This window comes from Ammospiza caudacuta, chromosome Z, assembly GCF_027887145.1.
Source record: "Ammospiza caudacuta isolate bAmmCau1 chromosome Z, bAmmCau1.pri, whole genome shotgun sequence".
In the NCBI taxonomy this organism is placed as follows: domain Eukaryota; kingdom Metazoa; phylum Chordata; class Aves; order Passeriformes; family Passerellidae; genus Ammospiza; species Ammospiza caudacuta.
Genome location: NC_080632.1, coordinates 36,991,685 through 37,015,087, shown reverse-complemented (window position 1 = coordinate 37,015,087; position 23,403 = coordinate 36,991,685). Strand labels below are relative to the sequence as shown.

The 23,403-nt window shown below is 38.0% G+C and overlaps 1 protein-coding gene across 2 annotated transcripts in view; it reads right to left on the bottom strand.

The window, feature by feature from the left end:
- The window catches only part of TTC39B (tetratricopeptide repeat domain 39B), a 78,221-nt gene that overhangs the window by 10,097 nt on the left and 44,721 nt on the right, over positions 1-23,403 (bottom strand). For both annotated transcript variants that reach the window (XM_058823352.1, XM_058823351.1), the window contains exons 3-15: positions 14,262-14,366; positions 12,868-12,999; positions 11,020-11,096; positions 9,814-9,881; positions 7,815-7,879; positions 7,548-7,653; positions 6,133-6,198; positions 4,462-4,570; positions 3,582-3,649; positions 3,435-3,494; positions 2,969-3,130; positions 1,828-1,919; positions 1,419-1,539 (exon numbers count right to left, since the gene is read on the bottom strand). In XM_058823352.1, the coding sequence (XP_058679335.1) occupies positions 1,419-1,539; positions 1,828-1,919; positions 2,969-3,130; positions 3,435-3,494; positions 3,582-3,649; positions 4,462-4,570; positions 6,133-6,198; positions 7,548-7,653; positions 7,815-7,879; positions 9,814-9,881; positions 11,020-11,096; positions 12,868-12,999; positions 14,262-14,356 (1,221 nt within the window). In that variant the 5' untranslated portion in view covers positions 14,357-14,366. The remainder of the gene's footprint in view (positions 1-1,418; positions 1,540-1,827; positions 1,920-2,968; positions 3,131-3,434; positions 3,495-3,581; positions 3,650-4,461; positions 4,571-6,132; positions 6,199-7,547; positions 7,654-7,814; positions 7,880-9,813; positions 9,882-11,019; positions 11,097-12,867; positions 13,000-14,261; positions 14,367-23,403) is intronic.

Below are 23,403 nucleotides of genomic sequence, written 5' to 3'. Positions count from 1 at the left end.
AGCATGCACCCAAAACCACGCTCTAAATGCTCTAATCGATAGACAATTACCTGCCATTCAGGGCAAAACCGGAGGTAGATAAAACTTTCTGGATAAAAATGTGATTCCAGTAGGCACATCCAACACATGATTTTACTATAATTTCTACAAAATTTTGTTGGAAAAAAATCAAGGCAAATCCTGGAAACATATCTTCCCAGATGGCTCAGTACAATAGTAAGCAATGAGCTTGATTTGATACATTATTACATTGTAAAACTTGAGGAGAATAAGGGTTAATGCTCACCAACAAGGAGCTTTGCCAAGATCTTTACTCAGTCATTACAAACTAGAGTATCATTTGTTCTACCATAATTGAAATTACACCTCTGAAATATGATGCCTAATGTCATTCTGAAGCTGATACAATACATTGGTGAAATATTTCCACTTGCATTTGTAGTGTAAATATGTACATTTTCAGATAGAGAAAAAATCTGGTTGTATCAAAGTCTGAAACAATGTTAATAACATCATCAACTACATCATGCTAGATTATTTCAATTCTGTAGTCCTGTCTAATTTATATTTACTGAAATAAACCATACATTATGTTTGGTTATGCTTAGTCCATGATGAAAATATTCCTAAATTAAAACAGAATGCTGAATTTGACAGCAAGACCAAATACATATATTCACAACTTACAAGCACTCTGCTGTACAAGCCCAAGACAAATTTTACTTAATCCTCTACATGCAATTTAATACAGAATGAATTTTAGAACCAGAGGATTACTTTTATTTAGACTCCTCCATCTATATCAATGAGCATTAACATAAGAAATTTCTTCTTGAATTAGGATTTTCATGCACAGTTGTTGGTAAATTATGCACATACAAAGATTTTAGCATACACATATGAGAAGTATCAGTGCTGTGCACACAGAAGCAGACTGTGCAATACTAATGACTGATGTTAAAATAGAGGGAATTAGAATAGCATTCATAAAGTTACTTCAGCTTCTGCTTGTTTTAATCAGACTCAATACAAGGGGAACAAAAAAACAGAAAAAACCAATCACCACATTTCATTTTCATAAGAAAAACAGAAAGTACCAAAGTACTCTTTAACTTCCTAATGAGTCTAGAAGACAAGGACTAAAATCCTACCAACCTAAAGAACATTAATGCAGTTTTCTGTATGCTGAGCTTTTCACATGAAAAATATGGCACTTGTTTTATACTGCTGCTTTGTTGGTAGTATGATCCAGTCTCTAATACTTTTCACCAAAATCACATTGAATTAATGCAGTACTTCTTTAAAAAACTTAAAATGCAGACATATAATACCTGACAATATTATTCCTTCCCTGTAAAATGAACTATTCTGATTTCTTTTCTCTTTGAAAAGGATGAAAACAAAGCAAGAACACATACCAAGGCAGGTAATATCAGCTTCACTGGTTGAGGACATGCATAGCGTCGAGCTTTCCTAACTGCAAACTTCTCAGTCGGGATAGATTTTCCTGCAATTCTCTGTTTTAGACCATCCACTTGTCTACAAGAAGGGAAAATGGAAAAAAAAGAGTTTTTTGTTGGTATTTTTTTTCATCTCATTTTAGTTAGAAAGACTTACTGTTATCCTCTGAAATTTAACATCTTAAAATTTTTTTACACCATGGAGATCAGAGCTGCAGGATTTATCTTTGCTGATAAAAGCAATTCTAATGCTAAAGGCAAAGAGAAAATAATGGAAAGTTTATGGTTATAAGCAAGAAGTAAAACACACAAGATAAAGACATGGGAGGACAGAGAGTACACATTCAGCTGCTTTATAAAAGTTTACCTGAATAAAGACACTATGTCCTCACCAGTCCTCTTCAAATCATCCTCTGGAAGCATACACAGAATTGCTGCCTTCTGGAATACATATATTGCCTGTTTCAAAAAGAAACAGCAACAGATTACCACATCTGATTTTCTGTGTTTAATCAATACATTAAAGACTCAAATCTCTCACCCAATTGCTGTAGCAAAGTATTCCCATAATTCTCAGGCAGATATAACTATAAAACCCTTTGTCACAGAATTTATGCTGTAAGTTTATTTTTAATGTATTTATATTTTTATATCAGTCAGAAAGTTAAAGGTATCCCCTGAAAAAAACAGGAGAATTTATTTTGCAAACCACTGTCAAAGAGATGAGGTTAAATGACTTAACTGTTCTAAAGTCCATTACTGTTATTATACGGTCTATTACTTGTAGACATGAAAAAACCAGACGGAAATATCTGGGTACTGATTCAAAGAATGTTTAATAACTGGGTTTTGCAGGAAAAACATCCATAATTCTATTAAAGACACTTGCATTTCATGCTGAATATACTATTCTCTTCCACTTTTGCCAAGAATTAGATGTATACCCTTTTTCATTAAGATAATAAAAGAGTAATCTATAGAGGAACAGATAATAATAATGCATAAAAGGTTATTGGCTTGGTTCATTGCGCTTGCTTCATACCGTGAAAAACGTTTTTACAAGGAAAAGGTTATCTGATAGCCCAGCTTTTCTTGTGAGATCCTGTCCCCAGCAGCCTTTCTCATTTTGTGCCACAAAGCATCTGAAGATTAGGTGTGTGTGTTTATAAACACCAAACACAGTTTCTTCAGCCAAGTTTTACTAGTGAATATTAGAATTCGACTTGAGACACAAGTTTACAGTTTTCCCATCCCTCTTCTTTCTCCCAACCTGGGTAAGCAGCTCCATTTTTGGCGGGGCCAAAGCATTGCTGCTTATGGTTCTGCTGCTTCAAAATGTGAAATAAAAAGTCATCCTTAACCACCCAGTTAAAACAGTTTGGTCCCATTGTGTCTCTGTTTATGAGTTTCCCAGGAAGGCAAACATTACACTTATTGTGCAAAAATAAAAGTGACTTTAACTGTAGAGACCACTGGTATACCACAACAATGTCCACCTGCCCATTTACCTTAGACCACCTGCTCTCTTTGCTGAGCAGGTCTGCATATCGATATGCCCGAAGCCAGTCCTGCTGGAAGGTGTAGCACCACATCAGTTCCCAGTAACAGAGATGATGAATCTGTTTCCACTCTTGCTGGGCTGCTATGCAGTCTTGGAACCTCAACTGCGCCTATGAGTAAGTAATTAAGGAAGAATGATGAAAACTGGCTCAATTATAGCTCCATGTGAGAGCAGTGTCTAATTACAGAACAAGCTCTTACCTAGCACCCAGGTGGAAAAACACCTGACAAGTAAAATGAGATAAACTTCCCTTTCAGTCTCACTTAGAGAGAGGGCTGGAATCAACATTGACAGTGAATGTGAACAGGGGTAACAGCATACTTATCAGTCAAACTGATACATAGATGAATTAATTGTTTTTCCTCCTCAGGCTAAACACTAAACAAAAAATTTTAGAAAAAAATATCATTTACCTTTTCAAAATTTCCTTTCAGTATATCTATTCTGGCAGCATAAAATAGAATAATGGAACCCTTGAAAAGAGATGAGAAAAATAACCAATTAGGAGTTTGAGCATAGGGAAATACATTTCTGTGATAATATTTATTAGAAATACGCACATTTGGAAATTTCAGGAGGTAGGGTTCGAGGAGACTGTCTGCTTCCTGAAGGTTGGCTTCCCCTGTACCTAGAAAACGTAACAAACCAACCTCAATGTACTTAAAGGAATCCAAGTTTTCACATTGTATTTGACAGATCAATGGATGATAGCTTTATGTGAAAGCAGAATTATTTCATCATCTTGTGTTTCTATAAACTAAATTCTTGTCTCAAAGATACTTTGTGATTTAAAAATACTAAATGTCTGTAAATTGAAAAAAATTACAGACAATATAGGAATATTTTTTAGACTGTTCCATCACTGATCCTAGTTATATTTTTAAATCCCTTTAATTGCTTTAGCAAGATAGGAAAACATCCTCAGCTGCCTCTTCTAATTTTGACATCAGTAATGAAATACAAGTGATACTGGAAGAAATGAAGTTCTCCTTAATTTCCTGATGAGCCTGAGGGACAAGTACTAAAATACTTAAATATTAAAGAATGAGAAAATATATGGTAAAGAAGCATATAGAATTAATTACGACTTCCAGCTCTAAATGGCAAAAATAGTTAGTTCTGGTTGTATAGCTTTTTTCTGGAGATAGTTTTCACAACATCTGATTTAAATTTATGGATAATGATTTTTCTGTACTTAATAATATTTTGCAATACTTTGCTGTTGAGACAGCCCTGCAAATGGAGCAAGATGTTGGTATAATGCTATCTACCCTCACTATTTCTGCAGACACAACTTTGTCATGGATATTAATTTTAGATCATAATTAAATATACAGCAAACTCCTATTTGGCCACAGTTTTGAAATTCTGTTATAAAAATAAATCACAATATCTATCATAAGGTGTAGCATGACTGAAAAGCTACACAGTGGGTCTCACCAAGGATTAAGGAGACGTAAGTATGATAAACCAACAGGGTGAAAGTACACAGAATGGCCCTCAAACTGCTGCCAGATGCGCCTTCCCGTAGTTGGCAGAGGCCCAACTCCTAAGAAATATCACAAACACATGCAGAATTAACTATAAGTATACAGAGTTACTATCAATTTTTTCTGGCTAATGAAAATTTAATTTTCCCTTCAGATGTAAGTATTTCACAATTCAGTACGTATCTCAAATCCAACAAAACCCTCTACCAAAATATTTCTGTCACAGCTAACAGCACTAAGGAAGAAGACTAATCTAACTCTTAATAAAATCATGCATTTCAGTGCTCTGGTGAAATGGGAACACCACATGAACCATGCAGACACACAGGTCTACAACGCTTCCCCACTGTGTTCTGACTCAACCTTTCAGAATAATATCCTTCAATCTATGTTCGGTGGGAAACTCTCTCAACTGTTCCAGTGCTACTTGTTGGTGTGAGACTTCCTCCACTGAAAACCCTGGCTATCCTCAATTCTCTTCCATCAAGTCAGCCATAAGTCAACTATTTTGAGGCTCTGACCAAAATATTACCTCTGCTGATACACCAATGTCTAAAGACAGATCCAGATTCATGGAGCCTTACGCAGATCTTAACACATGAGATTTCCCTTACGTTTCTGTTTAGACCCATTACATAACAGCTTGACTATCTGAGGGGTGTTGAGCTCACAGCTTCCCTAATCAAAAGCAATGACTCCTCAGAAACATATTTTTGCCTCAAAACAAATATTAACAGATCAGTTTTATTGCATAGCAACTTGATGAATTATAGGAGAATTCAAGCACCACACAAAAAAAAAATTGTGATGATATTTCAAAATCATTCTTTTCTTCCAGCCTTTACTGCATTTTTAGTCAGGGAAAAACAGGTATTTTGAAAGAGCTTCAGCAAGAACCAGGTTTTACGGAGGAAGAAATGGAATGAACTGGTCTCTACTGAAGTCTAATTTTACAGCAGGAGAACCATATTGTGGACAATCTAACAGCAATAAGACCATATGGTGACTGCAGCTATAGTAATTTGAAGTTCAGTTGTGTGCAGTTCTGTGGGTCCCCTCATTACAATTTCTTACTTGAGGTTTTTTTAGGTTTTTCATTTCTTATGGGCATCAAAAGGAGTTTTAAAGAGCTGTAAAATAATTAAAAAACAAGTTACAAATATTTTTGTCATCCATGAGAGAAAGATGTACCTAGAGTCCAGGATGACACATGATATTCAGAATTTTTTTTTTCCCAAAGAAATGGGCAGGGATTTGTGTGGAAAAATGTAGAAATATGACTCTTCCCTCAGTTACTGGTGAGAAATGTCAATTTCTGACTACATCAACTAGGAAAAGAAGCTGATATCCCCTACTTAAGGATCAGCAAAAGGAAAGGATATTGCATTGGCAAAATCTCCTCTTAAGTAAACTGGTCCTTTCTCATGCATGTTAAAGAGTGGAGTATCACCATATGTGCTTTTATGCCTGTATCATCTAACCCATTTCTCTTTTTAACAACAGTAAAATACTGATAAACAATCAATATTATACTTCCAGTGTGGAATACATGGCATTAAATCCATCCAGTCTTTTATCTGAGAAAAAATTAATTTGAAAAAGCAAGTATCAAATTGAATACCCTATTGCCAGAAAATCCAATAAATTCTAGAAGTCGAAGGATCCTTCCTGGTAAAAGTGACAGCATCTGAAATACATTTAAAAATAAAAAGATAACTGTAAACATGTACACTTCAAAAAAAAAGTTACATTGTTATAAATGTGAACCAAAAAGGCCAGCTACTATGTTAAATGCTATTAGACATTAGTAAAAATTTAGTAAAAATTTTTTACATTAGTAAAAAATTAAAAGATGAAAGAACCTGAAAGTAAACATGCATGCTCAGAATTCTGATGACCATCCAGCATGAAAATAGACAGAGTCCACCTGTGCTTCTCTAGAGAATGACAGATTTTTCCATCTTCAGCTGGTTAAAATTGCTTGAAAACTGTGGGTCTTTTAGAATGAAAGTCTTATCTATTTTAGTATGACTCACAACCTACAACTGCCATGTTCCCATACTATTATTTCATTTTATTGGGAGTCTCACAGAGGCTCTACTTGTTCCTCTTGTGGGAGTACTGAATCAGCAGATCAGTCAGCATAATGGTTTTAGAAATACTAGCTGTTGCTATCATCCTTTAGCCCTCTATCACAGGCATTTTTGTTCCCTCTGTTACTGCATCCTCCACATCACAACAGAAAATGTACAAACATCATAACCACCTTTTCAATAGCATTAAGAAGCAGGTCAACTTGAGGGTCAGTTTTTAGAAAGCTCCATTCACCCTAATACGTTTTGCCCATCAGACACTTTTTCTGTTAAGCCTCCTACTGAGAGGACTCCATGAAGAATAGGAGACGCAAGAACACCTATGAACACAGTTGCTTGAATTTTAAAGTCAGGTGCAGATAAACCTGAGTTCTTCTGACCAGACTTAAAATTGGCCATCTCCAATCTAGAATGATACAGAAATTAACATACTGGCAGAAATCAGCTTTAACTATTGCCATGACAGATGTGAAAAGGTAACTGTAGCAAATTGTAAAGAAAAGGCAATTTTCCTTTGCACAAACTCAGTAAACTACTGCTCATTCTTCTACGTATAATTATCTATGAGAATCTAGAGTCACTGAAGTAAAAGAATGGGATACATGAGTTAAAATTAAACAGTCACTCCAGGCATTTTGTAACCACAGCATAAGCATCTTTAAAAATCCTGCTACACACAGGTAGATGCAGCTCCCTTTTCACTTCAGAAATAGATGTATTAGTTACTCCCAGAGAACTAAACTGTTCAGAATAAACTAACAGAAACATCCCAGAAAGCATGCACACACCCAGAAGTTAATGCTAGTTTCACATTGCATAAAACCTCAAACCCCATATCTCTATTTTACAAATGTGTAAATGTTAAATCAGTTACAGTAGCACATATACAAAGAAAGTCCTACAGAATAACCCAATGGCCTTTCTGTAGAAGAAGAAGTCATACCAAGTTGAATGCTCCAATTCCAAGTTTCACTCCTCCTTCAAACTGGTAGTATGTTTCATTTTTGCTTTTGTTCCCCTGAGTCGTCTGTAGCACCTGATGACATTCCCTTGTGATGGAGAAAAAAACGAGGGAAGGGGAAACACAACATAGAAATTACTGACTGATGACTAGGATAGATACAAAAATATTCCTTTGTATTTTGGGAGCATTAATGCCACTCCAACTGCTTATATTACTTTTGAATTCAAGTGTTTTCTAATAGCTTACTTGTATATTTGATAACTTGTCCTAATTTTCAGGCCACCTTTGATAAAGTTGATCATATTTTCATCCTGGAAGAAAAAGATCTAACTGTAAAATATTGTGTGATCATATTACACATAACACATACATAAAAATCCTCCAGCTACATATAAATTTATTAATAAGCTTATGTCATAGTAGGAAACACTAAAAACATTTTTCAGTCACTAAATGTGTCTCTAAGACTGACATTAACACTTGCTCTAAGTTGTCAGGGAAACATTTCTTTAGTGCACATTACAAATTCTAAAACTGAAGAGAGAGGTGAAAAAGAAAGTCGAAGTGTTAGTTATGGCAGAATTTGTGATGTATATAAATGAACCAAGAAAGCTCTCCACCAGATGGTGCTGCAGGAACTGTTTCAAATATTTGGAAATGGCGATTCTGACATACACAAGGAAGCCTACAGAAACTGGCAGAAGACAAACTGAAAAATCCCTCGAACAGATGAAACTATTGCTGATCAAAAGTTACTACCTGTGTTATTCAATTTATGTGCTTACTAACCTCTAGGAAAACCAAAACAAAGCCACAATGTACTTGCCATCAAAACTAAATTCCTGAAAAGCAAAATATTGTTTCAACAGGATGAATTTTTTTCTCCTAGAATTCAAATAAAAGGGGAAGATGCTGGCATTTCAGAAATGCAAATTTAAATACTTAGGAACAGTATATACAACATGGAAAATGAAAAGAGCAACAAAAAAAGGCCTCAGAATGATCAACCAAAGGAAATTCTGGCTTTCATAAAAATATTACCATTTTAAAACTCTTCATCTCTCTTCTCTGCAAGTCTGAACACCCAAATGCAAGTGTTTCAGTACAAGAATTCTATTTCCCTCTGAATGTTTACATTTTTGTTATCATCATCATCATCCTAACACTAATCATGATCAGCCAAAGATGAAAAATATGAGGCAGCACAGCAATCAGCAAAGTAGGGTATTACAGTCAAAAGCAATACAGATGTGGTGTTTTGGAGAAAATATACATCTAATGTTTTTTTATTATTTTATACTGTCCTAACTCACCACCTCCAACAACATTCTTTTCATGGTTAAAACAGACTTCACCCACCGAATAAAAATAAAAGAAGGGTTGATTCCACATGGCTAGTAAAGGAGCAAGCTAGTTACAGGAAAGACTAACATTCCACTAATAGTATTTCCTGACACTTCTGGCCAAATCAAGTAGTTCCTAAGTCATAAGCAAAAGGAACTTATTCTGACCTTAGTGTATCCTATGTGCCTCACTTCGTTCTCATAATTTATACTGGAAAAGATCATCTATAATACATATTTAATAAACACTTGTTAAACACTCACATATCTTCAAAAAGTATGATGAACAACTCCTGTTTTCAGGAATCAAGTTTCAAATTGAATTTGAAAACTCTGTAGCATGAAGTCCCTGAATTACAACCTAAATCACTAGCACCACACAGTATAAAATACCAGATCTTTCTGTGAGCTGAATTGTTACCTCAGCAATGCTAAGCATGCCCATTTTATAAGCATTCATTACTGTATTATTCCTGACACCATATGCACACAGAGCAAGATGGAATTGGAAATTACACGTGTATCAGCTGAAGTTTGTTAGTTGGAAAACATTCTACTCATTAATGCAAAAAATGACTTGTACTTTCAAACAATACACTTCCTCATACTTGAAAATATTTTTATGCAGGCACTGGACACTGTCCAATGTGATCCAATGTGCAAATCATTTAAACATACCATTTTGTATAAAACAGGAGGTATGTTTAAAAGGTGGTATGTTTATACCTTAGGGTAATACCTTGATATCTGAATATCATCTTTGGTTATTCATACAAACAAAGAGAGAACTTTGCTGAGCAGCACAAGATTTACCATACTTTCAACTGCTGCCATGAAATAACATTCAACAGAAAAAAAATTTTGTTTGAACATCACATCTTTTGTTGAGAAACGGACTTTACCTGTACGAAGGTGAGAGCGGCTTTCTGTAATAAGCACTCAGCATAGCAGATTTCAGCATGCATTTCCTCTATATAAGAAAGAAAAGTTATTTACTATCAGCAATGTTATTGTCAATACTGTCTTCTTGGGGTCAATGGAACAAACAAAATGCTGCCAAGACAAGAAAGAAAAAAAAAAAGAAAGAAAAAAAAAAAGCAAAATTCTGCTGTTGCCATTTCAGTAATTGCTGAGTAATAGCTCTAACACACAAATCCCAACAGAATTCTTCTATTTCCCTTCTTCTCAGACAAAACATTGTCAGAGCTGACCTCAGTCTATGGCAAAAGCTACTTGACATTCTGGTAGATGGGTCTCCTACAATTTTCATTGATTCTAAGCTTAACAGCCCACTGCAACTCAGTCTTTCTGGCCTCCTTCCATGTCTTACAAGAAATTTCTGTAAATGAATATTAACCCTCATGGAGGTTCAGGCTTTTCCTACATCCACTGAGACATTATGAACAGGTTTTCACCAAGTCATGCTTAACAAACTGAAAGCCCCAGGCAGACTTTCTGTCTTCATGCAGCACTAAAGTACATTTGATTTAACACACATGACACAAGTTGCTCTGCACCCATGCTGCAAGACCAGCCACATGCACAAGGCTGCTGTATGTACAGTGCATACGTGGTGAGTTTGATGTGTCCAAGTATTAAAGAGGATTCTTGTGCCAGGTTAGAAAAAAATGCATACTTGACTCTGCCTGAATCAGAAATAGGAGATCAGCATTTTCAGAGCCATGAACAATGTACTGATACCATTTCCCAAAACACCTTAAGGCAAAACAGACAAGCACAAAACTTGTTAATATATTCAGATTCCAATGCAACTAATGACAAGGATGTACTCCTCCGCATCAATGGTTCTTAAACTTTTGGGAGCTCTCTTAAGTCAAAAAAAGGAAGTTTCCCTTCAGTCCTATAATGTGTTGTGAAAGGCATTCCTTTCTTAATTCATGCATGCTCAGAGACAAAAAAAAACCCATTAGCCTGAATTCTCCACTGAAGCTTTGCATTCAAATTAGAAAAGATTATATACATGATTTGCATGTTTATTACTGTAAGACACGAGTAAAGTCAGAGTTAAGCATATTTGTATACATTGGTAGGGATAGTTTTGAGCTTTTTTCACTTTTTTATTTTAACTGTGTTATTTAACTACTTACCTTCAGTCAACTGATCCACTGTCTGTTTAGAAACTAGATTGGACAAGGATTCCACCACTGTGCTTCTTTTCCTGAATCTAAATAGGTTGTGCAGGGAAGAAAAGAAAGCCATACATTTCAACACAAACCTGAATTTAATAACTGGAATTCTTAAAAACTTCCAACCAAAATTTACACAGATTCTTAGCAAAACGATCATGTGTCAACAGTTTAAATTCTTTCAGTAGTCTAAAGACTTGTATGCCTCTAGGCTAAAGAGCCTATCCAACATTAAATGCATGCTTGCAATTTCCATTAATCTACATTAAATGCGTGACAGCTTCAACCCCACTGCCACTCACTAGCTACAGAGGTGTCACTGATGCTGGGCAAGACACTTTAACTGGAATTCAAAGTTTTATGAATTGCGTTTTTCTGTTTCTTAAACATGCACGCAAAATTAGAATGAAAAAATGAAAAGGAGCTCTGTTTTCAACAAATATGTTTCAGTATTTTATGGTGGTTTATGCCAGATAAAATGCCATAAAATCACACACTTAACTTCCAAGAGATCTCAACTCACATTTTAATTCCAAAAATTAATTTTTGGAAAAAAATTACAAACAACTCGGCATTATGAAGAAGCTAGAGAAACAACGCTATATTCAGAAAATGAATGCACTCTGTAAGCCAAGGAGTCACTGATTATAAATACTAACCATTAGCTTATCATTTTTGTTTACACTACACATTGACAATTGTGGGATCCTGAGAAGAAGATTATAACACTACACATTAACATAATGCACACAAGAAAAGAGTCAATTAAGGTACATGTAGTTATGGTAATTCTTCAACTTCGAACATTTAATTAACTTTCTCTTGCATTTTTATGAGTTTTGAGACAGACTACACCAGAGTACTCATGAATTAAAGTTTATATCCTGCAGAGATGAAATCCTGTACTGCAGCTGTCTAGAACTAGAGGCACATCTAATCTTCAGACACACTAAACAACACAGTTCAGATGAAACTGCAAATTGATAGCACATCCAAAAAAGATGCAGAAACTGCTGACTTCTTCTCTTCTTCAGACAGCATCTGATAACGTTTTCTCATTTCTTTTTTGCCATGGCTAAGATGATGATAATGTTAAATGTCTAAACTAATATTTGGCAGTCATTTTTTGGGAAATAATTGTGATAAAATAGATTAACCAATATTGAAGAAGAGATTTGTTTAAACTTCAGCTTCCACAACCCATTCTCTAAGGGTTTTTTTTTGCTGTCCAAAGAAAGACCAGAAGCAAAATGTTCAGTCCAGATAATTTCTGATGTGAGCAACAGAAATTGCTCTTAACATTGTTAATTTTAAGGTAATCTAAACATATTTGTAACTACAACAAAAAAAAACTTATTTGGTTTTCAGCAGAAACCTTAGTACAAGCTTAATTGTATCAGACTATTGGTTCAACCTTTGGAAACAACTTTTTTAAGATGTTTGCATGCTGAAAGGGGACAATTCAAAATACAGGCCTTGAAACTTTTGGAAAAACAAGAAGTCACAGATGCCAATGGCTCAGACAGTTGAAAAATGTCAGTTTATGTGTAGGTCTACACAGTGAAACAATCATTTAACTAAATGTAGTAGCTATTAATACCCACACAGGACAAGTCTGTTGTTGCCACAACACCATGTAGAAAAATATCTTCACCAGTAATGTAGTGGGACTTAGTCCACCTTAACAAATTTAGGCCACTCTCATACAGACAAGAGCCTGCTTTTAAAACATACAGAGAACTGGGGTATGTCACAAATAATACTTTTTGGATTTAGTATCTCATTACGGTTGGGATTGCTTGGGCTCACCTTTGGCAGGTTTGCAAAGCATCCTTCATTGTAGAAATTCCCACTTGTATATCCTGCTGTTCAAAGGTCATTGCAGCTTGCATAACTAAAATAGTGCTGTATCCAAGTGCATGGTACATACTATCTTTGGACCTAGGGAAAACATGAATGTTGTGCATTTAAGCAACACTTTACATTGCAATACAAAATTAAATGCAGAGACACTTGTGTAAATTTGTGAAAAGATGGAAGAATTAAGCAGGAAAGTAACAGATCTGATAATATAATCTACAAATGTTTATTGGATAATTATGACTTAAATAGCCTTGAATAGACATCATTTTAGCTCACTTTCTCGACTTGTTAGAGAGAGCTCACATCTCATGAGTTCATAATAGATAAGGATAATAAACTTCAGGGTGAGACTTCAAAAACAACGTCTCCTGAGTTTTATTCTCCCTGACCTTGGAGCAAGAAAGATCCTGGTATTCCAACAGTAATATCATCTTCCACTGAGCTTAACTGCAACTAATTCTAAGAGATAATATTCCTGGCCTACTGCCTTCCTCACATGAGCTCTCCAGACCACTAAAAGCAAACACTTGATAGCTGCGTCATCCTTCTGATGTTTCATTTAAAGCTGTCTTTGAGCTTGTTTGTACAACATCAACCAACGTATCACTCTTAATCCATTCTTACTAGCACCATACAGAGGGAGAATATTACTTCACTCTATTGACATTGGCTACATATCCCTCTTGCCAACACATCCCTCAATACCATGCGCTCCTTTCAGACACAGACAAGAGAAGAATGGTGGATGGGATTCAGATCCCAGTCCTAAAGATCAGCCACTCAGACTGCCTCCCGATGAAGTCACAGGTAAGACAGGTTTCATCTGTGAACTTCTCCATATTCTTTAATTCCCTACATCTGCACTGCCATACTTTTCTTCTCAGTGGAAGAAAGGCAACAGGGGAACAAGGAAAATAGTCAGAACATAAAAAGATGAGCTTAAAGATAAGCACCAGACTCAAACATAATATAAAACATAACCAAAAGACTATTCTGGAGTTTTGCTCCAGCTTTTCTGTATTGTCAAAAACAGTTTCATTTTACAAATTATTTGATCAAAGATGCATTGAATATGGTCTTGCTCCCCAGCCTCTCCCCTCTGCTTGAGGACAGACAGACAGCTAGAGTGATCAACTCTATAACATCACAATTCAGTGCTTCATAAACAATGTCAGATGTCTTTAATGACCCAAAAAAAAAAGTTTAAAAAACCACAAATATGGAGAAATTTTGGAAAAAAGAGAATAAATTAAAACTACTACGTTCAGACACTTTAAATTAACCTTCAGGTATTAAATACTGTCTGTTTACAACAACTTCAGGAAATAACAGAATCTCACCATGGACGAAGTAGTTCCAGCGCTTCCGAGAACTTATTGTTTAGAAATAAGTTCAGTGCCATTGAACATTCTTCCAGAGCACACTTGAGATCCATCTTGGATGCCCTAAAAAACAGATTCTTAGTTTACTCAAACTATAAATATAAACAAAAATATTTAAAATGCCTTTTTGTTATGTAACACAGGTCTTTTGTGGTGATTTTGTTTTCGTAATTTAATTTTTCAAAACTAAAGCATATGCCTGACACTTTATCTATGTTACACAGGTGCATTGCTTATTTAAGTGATGTTTATAGCTCCGTCCCCCTAATCTTACCAGAAAAATTCTCAAAATTTATCATCATGTCCAAGCTCTCAATCTTTCCCATCAGTAGAAATGCTGTTCCAGACTCTGTGCTCATATTAGAATCTCAAAAGAGGTCACAAGACAATATTTTAATCTAAAAAAATCAGTAAAGACACATACAGCGAACATGTATACTACAAATAGTTCTGTCAGAAACCTAGCTATGCCAATAGCTTTTGTTCATCCTAATTCACTTCAAGTAAAAGCACTTGCACTTGCTTAAGCAGAACCCATCTCAACAAACCCATTCTTTGGCCAGTTCTGTCTGAAATACTCAGGGGCACTCACAAATTATTCCATGGGCCGAACCTGGGACAAACTGACAATCATGGTAGTGACATACTGCCAGAGGCTACACAGCCATCAATGTGCACAGATGGATCTGGAAAAGATAATCTCTCTACAGCTTTAAAACAACAGGTTTAAACTAGATAATGGGCTTTCTACAAGTACAGTTAAGCAGTGGTAAGCAACAGATCATGTCAATGAGATAAATATTTAAGTACTGAAGTGAAGAACTGTAAAGGAGGAATTTAAGAAAAGAACAACAGAGGAGTACAGCTGCTCTAACAGTTAAGACACACACAAAACAAAGAGTGGGGCGAAAATATGAAAATATGACTAGACTTTTTTGACCTCCAAAGAACAGTGTTGAAATGGCTTATAAAGATCAAAACTTTTTTAAATCGTTCAATTTTATTAAATAATTACAGGAGTATCATCTGCTAGCAAAAACATTCCAAATAAGTATTTTTAACTACATTTAAAGGCTGATTTTTTTCCTAGTACACAAGCAAGGACCTGAGTTAGTCCCTTAATAACACATTATCCCTACCCTCTGTGCATTCCCATGCTTTTGTATCTTCTTTTCACATCTGTGTCTAATGAAACTCTTTTCACTTGGTCCATGCCTAGTTAGATTACTCATTCCATTTGCTCTGCCTTTCCTGCTAGGAAGAATGGGTTAGTTGCTTTCAAAAGTTTTTCAAGAAGGTAAAAACAAAAGGTGGGAAGAGAGTGGGGAGGGATTTTTTTCCTTCCTTTAAATACCAAATTGGCACTAGTTGTCTTTAGTGGCAAAATAAAAAACACCACCACCACCACATCAGTAACTGAAGTTCATACCTACTAGACACCAAGAATGAGTTTTTATTTCTTCATACTTGCACACTACAATTATTTTGTGACTAGCACTGAAGCAGTGGCCTGTTCCAGGTCTGTCCCCAAACAAATGCCAAGATCAGTACTAAGGTGTGTGGAATCTTCAAAATTACAGAGGACAAATGGCCCTTTTGGTCCTCTCCTCCTTGCAGGCATGGTTACTAACTTTGTGGTGGGCCAAGAACTCTGTCAGCCATGGGAACAGAAAAACCCCTTGTAAGGCAATTTTCTGCTTCACATACCATGGAGAATATGAATGGTGATCTGAAGTCAAGAGAGGGAAGAGAGTGGCAAACAAGGCATGTATAATCATAGAGTTCATAAAACAATCTGAAGAAACATGGACCACTGGTAACTACAGGTAATTTAAGAACTGATGAAAGCCTTAAAACACTAAGTTTCGATATACTGGTGTTCAGCCTCAAAACAGTATGCTTCCCACATGAGAAGCATGAGCAGAGAAATAATATCACAGTACTCCACCATTGTAGCACTTCTCCGAAGGCAAGGACCAAGATCTAAGGGCAACGTTTTGTTTTCAACTGCTTTACTAAGCCTCATCTTAATGAACAGAAATACATTTTCTGTACTTGTATGTTGTAAATCTGCACACTTCCACCTCTGCAATCAGAAACTGCTGGAACTTCCACTGGACAGAAAACCTAATCTTTATTTCATTTAACACACCCATGGACATGACAGCATTTTAGCTGCATGTATGGATGGTTTGCCATCAGGCTCCCAAATCCCATCACACCACCAGCTTGAGCATCACCACAATATATCAGTATTTGCAAACTGATCTCACAAACCACAGTTGTGTAAGGACACAAAACTGTATTTTCCCAGCTAAATGGGTAAGAAACCTATCTCTCCAGCACCTGGCTATCGTGTTTTTTTCCCTTTATTACAAACTCGTTCCCCTGATGCTGCCTATATGCGACCAAAGTCTGCAGACAATGCAAACAGCATTCCTTAAGTTAATGTATTTAATGTTCCCTGCATCAAGCATGCAAATGATGTTACTGTGCCACTTCAGACATAAAACTTGGGAAGCCAGTTTTCTCAAACTGTCATTTCTGGTAAGTGAATCATATTCTCTACCAGAAATTTCCTCATTCCTGTTTCATTACTCTCCACATATGTTTTCTAATGTTTTCCTACATCCTGCAGCACAAGAACATAACCAGAAGGATTTGTTGCAACTCAGATTCCTAACTTGATAGCGGAATAGTCAGAAGAAAGGAGCACACTGACTCAGAAGCAACCTGGTTATCTTTGCTGGCATTTCTATGCAGTGGCTCAGAATAAGTACATTTCCTCTTCTACTCCTGAAACATCACAAACTAATTTCTACAGCAAGTTACCAGACTAGTGAACAGTTCAGTCAGTAATGCTGACTCACACTCTCTTTCTGACTCATGCTGTTTTCCTTCTTTTTTCCCTATCTCCCGTCCTGAAATGGACAGGAACTTTATACATTTTAGTACATTAGATGAACATACTCTTTAATCTAACCCAGAGCAGATTAAGTTAACACTACTTCCATGATGTTATTATGGATTTCACACCTAGTGATTTATTATGGATTTTACACCTGGTGTCATGGTTTAACCCCAGGGGACAGTCAAGCCCCATACAGCAGCTCACTCACTTCCCCAGCAGTGGGATGACGGAGAGAACTGAAGGGTAAAAGCTAGAAAACTCATGGGCTGAGATAAAGACAGTTTAATAGGGAAAGCAAAAGCCTCACACACAAGTAATGCAAAAAAGGAACTAACTCACTGCTTTCCATGGGCAGGAAGGTGTTCAGCCATCTCCAGGATAGCAGGGGGCCCTATCACAGATAACAGTGACTTGAGAAGACAAACATCATGACTACAAATGTCCACCCTTCCTCCTTCTTCTCCCAACTTTATATACTGAGCATGATGTCGTATGGTATAGAATATCCCTTTGGGGCCCAGTTTGGGTCACCTGCGCCTGCTGTGTCTCTTTCCAATCTCCCACATACATGCAGTTCCCTTGCCTGTGTGACTACACGAAAAGCAGAAAAGGCCTTAGTTGTGGGAGGTGGTGATCAGGGAGGTCCCTGAGCAGCAGTAACAAAAATATCTCCATATTATCAACCCTATGTTCAGCACAAATCCAAAACACAGCCCCATACGAGATGCTGTGAAAAAGGTTAACTCTACCCTAGCCAAACTAACACTTATCCGCCCCTTATTCCATACCCTTTATGTCACACCAAATGTCACACTTTCCAATACCCTATCACCTTCCCTACTTACCTGTTTTGACAGATATAGAGAAAGACATCATTCCCCTAGTCTGTGGAACACCTTTGTCAAATGTTCGTAAAACGTCCAAAAAATATTTTTTTTGTTGAATCCATGCAGTCTATGACTTTGTCCGTCACCCTTGGTAACAGCCTTTTGTCTTAAGTTGCAAATATAAGATGTGGCTGGGGGTGTAAATTCTATTGCCATCTGTCAGAAGTGGGCAGTTATCTTCTGTTAATTGGGCCACTTGCTAAAACCAGGTGGGGCAGTTTTCTTTATCTCTTCCACAACCCATCCTCCCTCCAGGAAGATATTTTCTGTTAATATGCCATTGAGCCTCACTGTATGACTGATAAAATTACATCATCCCATTGTGAGATGCTCCACCCAGGGGGAGGAGCCAAGCATTCCTACTTGGACATAATCTGAGATTTGGACACCACAGGCAGCTTTTCCCACTGGATTCCCAGAGGAGCAGCTTTTTCCACTGGATTCCCAGAGGAAGACCAGGCCCATCTACACTGCCACTGGACCTTCAGAGGAAACCTGCACCCTTTTACAAGACCATTGTTTCAATAGGACCACATCTGTCACTGCAAGAGGACTGCAGCCACCATTCAATCAGACTGCTACCAACAGCCTGACCAACAGGGTGTCAGGTTGTATTCTGACACTGTCAGTATTGTTTTATATTACTGCATTTTTATTTTTGTGGTTTTTTATTTTTCCTAATAACTGTAATTACTACTCCCATATCTTTGCCTGAGAGCCCCTTAATTTCAAAATCATAAAAATTCTGAAGGAGGGGGTTTACATTTTCCATTTCAAGAGAGGCTCCTGTCTTCCTTAGCAGACACCTGTCTTTTCAAACCAAGACAATTTTCCAACCAGGTAGCAATGTTTTGCCACAGTTTAGCAGCCCAGATGGGTTTACCCCTAGGCTGCCAGTTATTCTGCTTCCACTGCTGCCACCCCCACCATAGGGCAACCACCCATGAATCAGTACAGAGGTATAAAAAAAAAGCATTGGCCATTTCTCTCCTTCAGTAAAGTCTAAGGCCAATTGGATGGCTTTCATCTCTCCTTATTTACTCAATTCATGTTCTCCTCCAGCAATTTCTGTGACTTGTCATAGCGGACTCCATACAGCTGCTTTCCCACAAGCAGAAGGATTAATCAGTAAACAAGGCATATTGCTTCTCAGTTTCTGGGAAATTATTATGTACTGGGACTCTTCAGCGCAAGCCTGGTGACATTCCAAAAATCTTTGCTTCTGACCAGCTCATGATTAATTCCAAGTTTCCTGGATAAGAAGGGTTTCCTATCCAAACCCTTTATGTGATCAATGCAACTCCTTTAGTCCTTTTGAGCATCCAACTCAACACAGGTAACTGGTGCCAGAAGCTGTGTGTCAGTACCAATCATCTCTGAAAGGTGCCAGTATCTCCTTTTCAGTTAGAGTATAGTGGGCTTCAGATCCTCTGTATACTCAGCTCCAAAAACATAGACGTCAGCCTCAAAACTTCCCTGGTGCTTTTTGCCAGAGGCTCCAGGTAGGTCCACTCTCTCCAGCTGCAATAAAAAACTTGTTTTTTACATATGTTCAGACTGGCCCTATTCAGACTGGCTCGAGGGCTACAGCATGAACTATTTCCTACTTGATTTGTTCAATGGCTTGTTGCTGCTCAGAGGGCAATTTGAAATCATTCTTCTTCCAGGTCACTTGACTGACAGGGCTACAATCAGACTGCAAGCTGGAATGTGCATTCTACAAAATCCCACACCACCTAGAAAGTCTTGTCTTTTTTTTGCTAGCTGTTGAAGACATCACTGTTACCTTAATAAAAACCACTGGGATCTGACAATGTCCATTTTGATTCCTAAAAGCCGGATCTCTGTGTAGGTCCCTTTACCTTATTCTGTTTTATGGCAAAACCAGCTTTTAAAAGGATTGGATTATTTGATTCTTTTTCTCAAAAACTCCTTTTACTATATTTTCTCACAAAATGGTATCATTAACACACTGCAGGTGTTTCAGAGCTTCATCTTGTTCCAGCCTTCATCAGTCTGTGGCAGATGATACAGCTGTGTTTCCTTCCGACTGGCAGTCAATTCCAGGTACTATGGACACAGCTCCAAACAAAAGCAAACTGTGGCCTGCACTCTACTCCCAAAGGGACTAACAAAAACACAACAGCAGTATTAATTGTGGCACCATGTGACTTCCTTTGACTCCAACTCATATGGAAGTTCCTATAGATCCAGTACACCCGGACTCAGAGGTGGTACAACTTCATTCAAGCCACAGTTTACTGTCAGCCTCCACTCTCCACTGGACTTTCAGAATGGCCATACAGGGTTGTTAAAGGTAAGCAGGTCTTGCTGACCACTCTGTGGCTCTCTAGGTGACAAATTAGTTTATAAATGGAAATTGGAGAGTTAGATTGTGAGACATTGCTTCTAGTGCACAGTTGTGGTGGCAACTGGCACCTGCTGTTCTTCAGCCCAAGAGCAAAAGGGATGTCTGAAATTTCCTCAGTCTACAGGGTAGTTATACCAAAGCCCATCAGCAGCGTTTTGAATCCTTCACATATCCTCTCCTGAGACAGTTTATGCCAAGGATGAAGGGAGCCTCTGCTCCCGTCAAGACAGGGTATTTCTGCCACTCATGCCAGTCAGGCTAGTCTCAGCTTCCAATGCAGTAAGCTCTTTGGATCCCTCTGTCATCCCAGAAATCCAAATGGATCCATCCCTATGCAGCTTGATGACATTAGGGTACATTGTGCACCACTGTCTACTGAAGCCTTATACTCCTGTGGGGCTCCTGTGCCAGGTCATCAAACCCACACAGTCCAATAAACCTGGTTATTTCTCTCCTCCCCTAGGTGGAGGCAGGGCCCCTTCAATACTGGTCACAATGTTTCCTACTATTATCTTGCAGAAATGGACTTGTACTTCTCTCCATATGTTGTATTGCATTAAATAGTTTATTTATTTGTTGTTTTGCCATGGGTTTGGTATTTTGCACTGAATAGTATGTTTGTATCACATGGTTTGTTCTGTTTTTCCCCTCTCCCCCAAAGCCCCTGGTGGTGGTGGTGGTCTCTCCCCAGGTCATTCCTCCTCTCACCCCTCCCATCGCTTCCATCCCATTGGCTTCGTTTGACACCTCTCCTCCAGCCCCCTTCCCCTGGGTTTAGAAGCTCCCACAATGAGACTCTCCATCTCTTTTTTTCTCTCCCGCATCCCCTGGAATAGTTCCATAATAAATGTGGGACCTTTGTCCCGAGGAGAAAGACTGACTCCAGTCTTTTACTTTTTACTTGTAAGACTGTGAAGGGCCCGAGGGTCCAGAGCTAGCCAGACTGGACTGCCCCCAAAGGCCCCAGGTCAAGTGTACATCCACAGAGTCAGTAGTACAATCGGACTGAAAAATCTGCCTGAAAAACTGTTTACTGGAGACTGAAACAGCAACTTCAAGTTATGGCTGTTTTTCCCTGCAATTCCCACACCAGTGCATCTACAATCAAGGTATTCCCATCCATCCCACTTCCTTGTCTCCTCTCCATGGTCCTGCAGGTAAAATCGTAGGGTGCCCCATGGTGTGTATCTTCTATATCCTCTCTCTCAAAGAAAGAGGATGCCTGCTGTCAGTTACTGAAATGTAGGCTCACACATATTCCCTCTGAGTTGCTGGAGCTCCTGCATCAGTTCATCAGTTAGCTTCTCCACAGATTCTGTGATGGAGGAAGAAATACTGTCTTTATATTCCCCGAGCTGCCAAATTGCATCAATTGCTGTTGGTGGTGCATCATCTTTCCAAATTACTGTTGTCAAAGGCACTGTTTCATGTGCCCTTGCTACACTTCATAGAAATTTCTGCAACATGAGTAATTGACACAAGATGTGGTCTGGCTCTGTGGGGACCTGGGTGTTGACCACATGAAAATACTTCATTTCTTGAACAGCTAATTCCCTTAGGAAGTGAGTCACTTTCTCTACTGCAGTCCATCTGTCTAAATTACATGGAATATCATCTTTACAGGGATACCTTCTCCCCCTCACACTTGATAAGAATCACGGCCAGGGGTCTTTTCCCCCATTGCTTTGTCAGTGTCTAGGTCCTTGGCAAGTGATCTTAGCCTGGCTCCATACCCACTAATTCCACACTGTTGGCTCCATTGTCCCACCAGCACACTAGCTAGGCAGCAATATAGTCATGGATGACTGCTGAAATCTTCTCATGTCTCCCATAGCTCCCTCAGGGACAGGGATCAATTCATGTCACTTCTGGTTCCTGTGATGGCCTTGATAATGGGTCTGAAAAATCACCCTTGTGATGGTTCTGCTTCATCATCCTCACTCTCCTTGTCATTGACTGTTTTTTGCTAAAGCTTTTTGACTGGGTGATTTTGATGTATCTTTCTTCTGCTTCTGTGCAGGGTCCACCAACACCAGCCCACGCTGATTCTCTCCTTCAGTGGTTTCAGTGCCATCGCCACAGTTGGTGGGAGTGGAGTAGTCACAGTGTCTTTCAGGTGGCTGGAGCAGCTGCAGAGCCTGTTGTCATCTCACTGTCATATTTAGAGACCTTCTTTTTCTCCTGCAGGTACTAAGCAGTGTTAAACATCGTGACAGAACAACTTTTTTCAAAATTTTAGTAGTTTTTCTGGATTCAGCATTTGATCAGGATTAAAGGTGCAAGCACACTGAAGGTGCTCACTGCCCTAGGTACTGGCCCATACAACCCCAAACACCCTGTCATTCTGAATTATCCAGCTTTTGGGCATATCTCATGTTATTAGTCTGACCTTAAACAAGATCTGAACCATATGCAACAACATGCTGGCTCCTAGCAAAAAAACCCAGGCTGTTTTGAAGGGCAGTCAAAGGATATTCAGGAATCTTTAAAATCTTGACTACCAGCCTGGAAGACAAGGAAGGAAAAAAAAGGAGGAGAAAAAGATATAGGAAGGTGTCTCCCTCATAGGCTGTTCCTCTGAGGAACCAAAAAACCTGATTATTAATTGCTCCCAGCAGGTGACTCCCAAGGCACAAAGGTGCCTGCAATCTTGCATACAGACACATCATGCTGGTGAGCAACGACATTATCATGTGATAAGCCCATTCCATAAAATACAACACACAGAACACGTACTGCAAGTAAGGAATTATTTCGATAATATAGACAAAATACGACAAGTATGAGAGCAAATAAATCCATATTGTAACCAGCAACTATTAAAACAATAAAATGAATATTTATAACAATTTTATTTTAACACACTTTAGTCAGATATCTCCTGATCTCAACCCTTTGCGCCCCACACTGGGCACCAAAAGAGACTCGTGT